The sequence below is a fragment of the Alexandromys fortis genome, unplaced genomic scaffold (genome assembly GCF_014885135.2).
Source record: "Alexandromys fortis isolate MF-2015 unplaced genomic scaffold, M_Fortis_MF-2015_v1.1 scaffold_240, whole genome shotgun sequence".
NCBI classification, from domain to species: Eukaryota; Metazoa; Chordata; class Mammalia; order Rodentia; family Cricetidae; genus Alexandromys; species Alexandromys fortis.
The window spans coordinates 632,896-641,206 of NW_026068133.1; the positions used below are offsets into that span (position 1 = coordinate 632,896).

General features: G+C 50.1%; 1 protein-coding gene across 1 annotated transcript in view; it reads right to left on the bottom strand.

Moving 5' to 3' along the window:
* Positions 1–1,015: 1,015 nt before the first annotated feature.
* The window catches only part of LOC126491009 (zinc finger protein 235), an 11,923-nt gene continuing 4,627 nt past the window's right edge, over positions 1,016–8,311 (bottom strand). The window contains exon 4 of the mRNA XM_050126382.1: positions 1,016–5,108. Within this exon, the coding sequence (XP_049982339.1) occupies positions 3,166–5,108 (1,943 nt within the window). The 3' untranslated portion in view covers positions 1,016–3,165. The remainder of the gene's footprint in view (positions 5,109–8,311) is intronic.

The following is an 8,311-nucleotide window of genomic DNA, read 5'->3' on the forward strand; positions in this document are numbered from 1 at the left end:
TGGGGGATTCTAGGCAGGGGCTCTACCACTGAGCCCTGTCCCCTCCTCAACAATGCATTCCTAAACTTGTAAGTTTTGTCTATAAAATAAAAACAAATCCAGTGGACCAGTCATGGTGGATCACGCTTCTGATCCCAGCATTCAGAGGCAGAGGCAAGTGAGTCTGTGACTTGAAGTCAGCCTCAGCTACATAGAAAGTTCCAGGACAGAAGACGGTACAGTGACACCGGATCCCACAAACAAAACATCCCCAGTGAGATCAGTGGTACATAGACCCCTCTCCAAAAATCACTCCTGCAGTAAGACGAGCTCTCATACCTCTGGCATGACGCAAACAGCTCAAAGAGGAATGAGCTTTAAAAAAAATTGGCAAACAAATAAACAATAACATTAAAATGTGTTGAGCAAAGAGCCTCAGGAAGCACTCTGAGAGGGAGGCCCCTGGGTGAGCCACTGAAAACACTGAGCTGCTCCCTACATGAAGATGCTCACAAATATGGACAAGATCCAGAAGAATACAGGAAACAAAGCTGCTGTCCTCTGAGTCCTTTGCTCCAGGAATCCGAGGCGGGAAAATAACGTGTGCAGGTCATGGATTTGAACACAACACCTTGCCCTGGGCCCTACAGGTCGGAAGCAGGCGCCCTTGTCCTCGGTTAATAAACTAGTTACCCTGCAGCCATCACCTCCTTAACTAGGGTGTAGCCAATAATGTCATCATCCCCCTTTGTTTTCTGAGACAGTCTTTACTCTGACCTGTAGTTGTACACCCTCCTGACTGACCTGCTCCAGTGCTTGGCTTTCAAGTGTGGACCCCCACAGCTGGTCTTTCTTTTCCCTTCTTTATTTCTATTTAGTTATTTTTTAGGGTCTTTTTTTTTTTAAGAATTATTTATTTATTTATTTATTTATTTATTTATTATGTATACAGTGTTCTGTCTGCATATATTTCTGCACGTCAGAAAAGAGCATCAGATGTCATTATAGACGATTGTGAGCCACCATGTGGTTGCTGGTAATTGAACTCAGGACCTCTGAAAGAGCAGCCAGTGCTCTTAACCTCTGGGCCATCTCTCCAGCCCTGATAGGGTCTTGTGTAGCCCAGGTTAGTCTCAAACTCTGCTTCTTGCCTGAGGGCAACTTTCAGCTTCTGATCCTCCTGCCTCTCCTAGACAAGTTGCAATAGGGGTTGGGAGACAAAAAATGAAGACTCCTGCAATCTGCTTGCCATGGCTTGAATGTGTACGTGTACTAATTAGTTTGTCAGTTTGACACAAACTACGGTCGTGTGGGGAAAGGAAACATCATTAAGAAAACACCGCCACCAGATCAGCCTGTAGGCAAGTCTGTGGGACATTTTCTTCATTAAAGATTGACGTCAGAGGCCCAGCTCACTTTGGTGGTGCCCCCTCCCCGGGCAGATGGTCCTGGGCTGTATAAGAAAGTAGGCTGGGCCAGGTAGTGCTGTAAACCTTTAATCCCAGCATTCGGGAGGCAGAGGAAGTCAGGCCTCTGAGTTTCAAGCCAATCTGTGAGTTCCAGGACAGCCAGGGCTACACAGAAACTCTGTTTCAAGGGAAAAAGAAAAAGAAAGAAAGAGAAAAAAGGAAAAAAGTAGACGGATTGAGCCATAGGGAGTAGGCCAGTAAGCATTGTTTCCTCATGCCCTCTGCTTCAGTTCCTGCCTCCAGGTTCCACCCTGACTTCCCTCGGGGATGGACTGTGACATGGAAGAGTAAAATAAGCCCTTCCTCCCCAAGGTGCTTTGTAGAGATGATGTCTATCACAGCCATTAGAAGCAAATTCGGTCAGCACTGAGATTTAAGAGGCAAGATGTGGAGCAGTGACCGTCAGGAGGGCACTGCCTCACAATGGAGCTCAGGTTGTCACTGTGGGATCCTGCATTCTTCCTGTGTCTTCAAGGTTTTAGATTTACTTACGTGAATGAATGCTTGCATATATATGCATCGTGTGTGTGTGTGTGTGTGTGTGTGTGTGTGTGTGTGTGTGTGTTGCCCCTAGAGATCAAAAGAGGGCATTGGATTCCCTGGAACTGTTGTTAACAGCTGTCATGAGCCACGATGTGGGTGACACCAACTCCAGCCGCCCCTAGATCATTCCTGCACACTTCCTGTTATCGGATGACACAGTCAGACCCAGCTTGACCCTTGACCTTTACAGCCTATGAAGCTGTAAGAAATCACAGTCCTTTATACATGATACAACTTGGAGAATCTGTGGGAGCGGTGCAAATCAGAAGCTCAGCAGTGGACAGAAGCTCAACAAGAGAGCGCAGGGGGGACGGTCTGACCAAGACGAGGGAGAAAGGAGGAGAAGCAGCTAATGAACCATTCACGTTTACTAAGAGCCTTTTTGTCAATAATAAATACTTTGGAAAAACACTGCAGTGATGGTTACCGTAAAAACCCTGCCCCAATGAACTCAGGGCCCAAAATTCCAACAGAATGTGTTTCAGTTCAGGTTATTAGTCTGATAAATACAGGATTTAAAAAAAAAAAAAAAAAGCATTGTTTTAGTCTGCAAAGTACAAATCCTAAAAATCCTAAGTACAGAGCTGCTGTGTTGTCCAAAGCACCATGGCTAGATGGGGTAGGCCACACACTAGAGACGTGTGGAAGCCCCATGCCTTCTGGAGGATGATTTAAGGCTCCTCATAGGATTACTGAGGACTATGAAGCAGTATGAATGCAGGGCTGGGGACTGGTTAGCGTTTTCAAACACGAGTCTTACTTATAGAGCCCTTCTCCACTTTCTTCAGGAATCATGGGGCCCTGAGTCACACACAGCTCTGCATAGCAGAATACAGAGGAGCATTTCCTATGAGGAAGTGACGCTCAGTCAACACCTGCCAATGCCCGGCTTTGGTTAAAGCCCTTCCTGCAGCCTGTCTTCAGAGACCTGGATGCACGCCGAGGTTTGCCGGGCCGTGTCATAACCCGAGGGTGGCAACTCCTGTATGTGATGACTGTACATTGAGAGAGCAATTTTCCTCCCATCTGTGATTCCCGACATTTGTAAAGAATCAATCTCCCAAACACAAGCGCGTCTCCCCTGTGAAGTCTCCGAAGGCTCTGGGTTCTGAGGAACCTCTGACAATCAGCAGCACGGATTTCCAGGGAGATGAGATGCCGCCTTACAGGGATCCTACAGATTCCCCGCCGTATGGACCCGCTGGTGGTAGACCAGATGTGACCTCTGACTGAAACCCTTACAGCAGATGCTGCAGATGTAGGGCCTCTCCCCGGTGTGGACCCTCTGGTGCGTGTGGAAGTGCGAGGCCTGACTGAAGCCTTTCCCACACTGCTGGCATGTGTAGGGTTTCTCACCCGTGTGGACCCTCTGGTGAGCACTAAGTCCCGCGCTCCAGCTGAATTCCTTCCCGCACGCCTCACACTTGAACGGCTTCTCCCCAGTGTGAATGATCTGATGGACCTGGAGATTGGACCTCTGGCTGAAGGCTTTCCCACACGTGTCGCATTTGTAGGGCTTTTCGCCAGTGTGCACTCTCTGGTGAGCCTGGAGGTGTGAGGCCTGACTGAACCGTTTCGGGCATGCGTTGCATTGGAACGGCTTCTCCCCGGTGTGGACACTTTGATGGGCCTGCAGATTTGAGGCCTGACTGAAGCCTTTCCCACACGCCTCACATTTATAGGGCTTCTCTCCCGTGTGGACTCTCTGGTGATTGTGGAGGTTCAAGCTCCAGATGAAGCGCTTCCCACACACATCACACTTGTATGGTTTTTCCCCGGTGTGAACTCTCTGGTGGGCTTGAAAGTACGAGCTCTGACTGAAGCCCTTCCCACACACGCTGCAGCGAAACGGCTTCTCTCCCGTGTGGACCCGCTGGTGGCTCTGGAAGCTGGAGGCCGAACTGAAGCCTTTCCCGCATGCCTCGCACTTATAGGGCTTCTCCCCCGTGTGGACTCGCTGGTGACTATGCAGGTTGAAGCTCAAGCTGAAGCGCTTCCCACACGCGTCACACTTGTAGGGTTTTTCCTCCGTGTGGACCCTCTGGTGCGTGTGGAGGTTCGAGCTACAGCTGAAGCCTTTGCCGCAGTCTCCACATTTGTAGGGCTTCTCTCCTGTGTGGATTCTCTCGTGGGCCTGAAGGTGTGACCTCTGCGTGAAGCCCTTCCCACACACCTCGCATTTGTAAGGTTTCTCTCCCGTGTGGACTCGGCAGTGGATGTTGAGGTCTGTGCTCCGGCTGAAGCCTTTCCCACAGCTGTCGCACCGGTAGGGCTTCTCGCCCGTGTGGATGGGCAGATGTGCATACAGATGCGAGCTCTGGTTAAAACTCTTCCCACACTCAGGGCAGGTAAAGGGCTTCTCCCCCGTGTGAACTCTCTGGTGCGTCTGCAGATTTGAGCTCTGACTGAAGCCCTTGCCACACTCGTGACACCAGTAGCGCTTTTTCCCTGGATGAACATTTTGTTGAGTGGGGACACTGGAGCTATGCCTGCTGTCCTCGTGTGTCCTGTGTACAGGGGACTTCTTTCCTAAGAGGACCTGCTGATGGAGTCCCAGACTCGGGCGGCTACTGAAGGCTTCTCCCTTGCTGCACTGCTGGGCCTTCTGCTCTGTGGAAACAAGACGCGGGGTGCAGGGCGACACTGCAAAACTGATCTTACTGCAGTCACCACTGCTGTGGGCTTTGCCTCCTTTGTGCAGCATTTTGTTATTGCGGGGGGACATGCAACCCAGAATGTCACCACCCAGAGGCGGCAGCCATGGCTTGGTTTTCACAAGAGGCTGTTGACAGTGTCTCCGATGGTTCTGTCTATCGCTAAGATTTGTTTCACTCCAAGAACTCTGAGTTCTCCGAGTTCTCCCAGACGAACATTGTTGGTTTTCAGTAGTGCTAGAACGTGAACGTTCTCCTGTGAGACGCTCAAGGCAGCTGTCATCTATGCAGGCCCAGGGCAGCTCTTCTGATCCCCTGTGGCGGGTGTTTACCATGGCACCTGGCGCTCCGGCCAGTTTGTTAACATCATGGCTCATCATTTGCCAGCATGGAAGCCGCCCCAGTGAGAGGCACCTTAATCCTGCTGCAAGAAGAGTCTCCATCTTGTTTGGACCCTGGCCTCCTGAAAGAATAGAGAATAGAAGGTGACATCAGCAAAGATGGGGACATCGAAGGGCCAAGTCCTCGTTTTTTGTTTTTTGTTTTTTTCTGGAAACATTAGAGACCAGCTTTGAGGGCGAACTTCCGGGAGCTCTGGGAATAAGGATCTACAATAAAGAGGACATGCACTCAAGAGTGTGACATGGTGGGAAATTTGGGGCGACCCCAAGAGCGAAGGCTCAAGGACACCTTTATCCTCTGCCTCCTACCTGCCTCACACAGCCTGTGCATAGCTGTGCAGACTGATGGGGGGGGGAGTACTTTTCAGGATCTGTTTTACTTGTGGGATGGTATGGGTTGAAGTAAGCATGGGTCCAACTCCCCCCTGAGACTGGAGGGAGCAGAGAGGACCAGGCCTGCCTGGTCCAAACCTGTCTGTGGGCCAGTGAAGACCAACCTGGTTCACCTGACTCGGAGCCAGGATGAGAGTATAATGGGGAGGCACAAGGAACTTTGAGGCTGCGGGAAAGAGGGAAGATATAAAGAGAGTGAATGGAACAGCAAGGCTCAGAAACCAAGGTCCAGCTTGAGGACATCACTGCAAAAGCACGCGTGTATAGAAGGAGATTGGAATGACTTCATGGCACATACTTGCTTGGAAACTACTAGAAGACAGCTAAAGCATTCAGAGGGCAAGGCTCCAAAACACACCGGCTGAGTAGGGAAGACCTTCTCTGGGGAAAAGGCAGAATGCAGGGACAGGAACAAATAGAATCGGTTTTCTTCAAACACCTGCTCTCCAGGATGGCGGAGGGTGGGGTAAGGGGCTCAGACTTCAAAGCAGATCTCAGACATCAACCAAAACCAGCAGGTGTCCTGATGCAATAACAAAGGTTACAACACTGTCCGAAGGGTCCCCCAAGGACACCAGACAATGACACGTGAACAAGCTATCGGGATGGCAAATGACCAATGAGAGCCTAACAAATCCTGAAGCAGGAGCTTCGGTGATTCTGGGAGGCAGCGCGGTGGCTTATGGGAAGTGCGGGAAACAAAGTCAGGGGAGAAAGAGGGAGAGGATCAGGGCAGGGGTCAGGAGAGGGATGTTCCTGTGAGGGGCACTGAAGTCCTTCTCGAGGCAGAGGACACTGCTGATGCACACCCAAAGCTCCTCCACGGAGCCGCTGCTCAGGGTACACTCGGGATTTGGGTGCAAGTCCATGGTGACGAGTCTGGTGGTGCTCAGACACCAGCAGAGGCGAGCGCAGAATGTGGGGAGTAAGCAGGACACAGTGGAAGCAGCTTGGAGCAGGACCTGCAGGGACTTCTGAGCGGACCAATGCAGAGTCTGAGAGAGGGGGCGTGGCACTTCATCAGGGAAGAACGTGCCAGCCAGAGAGAAGCAAGTAACGTGACAGAGACAGAAGCAGGGGGAAAAAATGGAGACTGGCAGAGCTGGAAGTGTGAGCCCGAGGAAGGTGGGGTCCCAGGCAGGCACAGTGAACCCTAGTGCTTGGGAAACTGAGGCAGGAGGATCACAAGTTTCTGGACAAGCCTGAGCTACATAGAAAGATCTTGGGGAAAAAAAAAAAACTCAAAACAACTACTTGATTTTACTGAGTAAAAATGTGAAGCCAAGAGTCTGAGGCAGGGAATAGCACAAAGAAACTCTCTGGTTGGGGTTGTGGGGGAAGCACCCCACACAGGAGCAGCAGTCCTGGGGCTCTGGTAGCTGCACTCATCTCTCTGGGTCAAAGATACAAGAAAGGGGTTGTGGAATCTCCCTTCACAGCTAAGGAAAGCTGCTGAGGCCAGGCATGTGTCAGGGGTGTCCTGCACGGAGGCCCAAAGGGGCCTTTGGCTGGAGCTGTGAAGGTGAAGCCTGAACTTGCTGGAGACCCCATTGTCGTGGGAGAGTGGACCCAGCCCAAGAGAGAGGTGTGCTGCAGCAAGGAGCTGCAGATCAGAAGGGAGCTTCGACACCAGACATGGAGATGCATTGATGTTTGCCCAGCTGGTTTTCAGTCTTGCTCTGTTCCAGTAAGTCCTATGCTCCCTCCCCTTCATTTTGGAATGGTAATGACTATCCCGTGCCCTTGCATGTTGGGAGTGTGTGAGCTGCTTTTTCATTTTGACTTGACAGGGGATTAGAGATAAGGGTTTGCCATGAGTCTAGAAGACGCTTTGAACTATGGGTTTCCAAACAGAATTGAAACTATGATAGGCTATGGATCATCATCATAAGGACTTTTGAAGTTGGACTAATGCAGTTTTGCATTCTGATATGGCTTCAAACCTATGGGGAGCAAGGAGTGGAAAGTGGTGGTTTAAATGAAAATGGCTCCAAAAGGCCTATTGGGAATGGCACTATTAGGAGCTGTGTCCTTTGTTGGAGGAATTGGGGGTGAGATGTGGGGTTTCAAATGATCAAGCCAAGCCCAGTGTCTCTCTGTTTCAATAAGGCTGCTTGTTTGTTTCCCGACTGCTCAGCCCCAAAAATAATCACACAGAAACCATATTATTGCAATACGGTTTGGCCAATAGCCTAAGCGTATTTTTGGCTAACACACATCCTAAACTAACCCATCTCTATTAATCTGTGTATAGTCACCTGGCTCTGCTATAGGCCCAAAGCAGTTCCTTTATTAACCACTGATATTCACAGCATACCGAGGGGAATCCCACATCATCTCTCTCTTCCTGCTGCCATCGAATCTGGATGTAGAACCATCAGTTATCATGTCTGCCCATGTGCCGCCATGCTTCCCATCATGATGATAATGGACCAAACCTCTGAGACTGTCAGTAAGCACCAATTAAATGCTTCTTCTATAGAAGTTATCATGGCCACGGTGTCTCTTCACAGTCACAGAACACTGACTAAGACATGCACACTCACCTGCAAGCACACTCACGTGTACATAAAGAATGTTTTAGAAAACATTTAAAGAACAGCATCTGTGTGTAAAATGCAGCTTTAAGAAATCAAGAGAAGGGCCGGAGAGACAAATCAGAAGCACTGACCAGTAGGAGGCCGCGCCTCCGCTCACTGCCAGCACAAAGAGCCTGTCTGAAAACATGTGGCTACCAAGTAACTGTGCTTGGCTCCAGATTTTGTAAGTCTAGACGTTCTCTTCTTTCTTTGTAAGCTTTTTTAGGTCTTATGTGGATCCATGCCCCATGTTGAGCACCATTATGCAAATGGAGACTGCTTGTTCGTCTCCC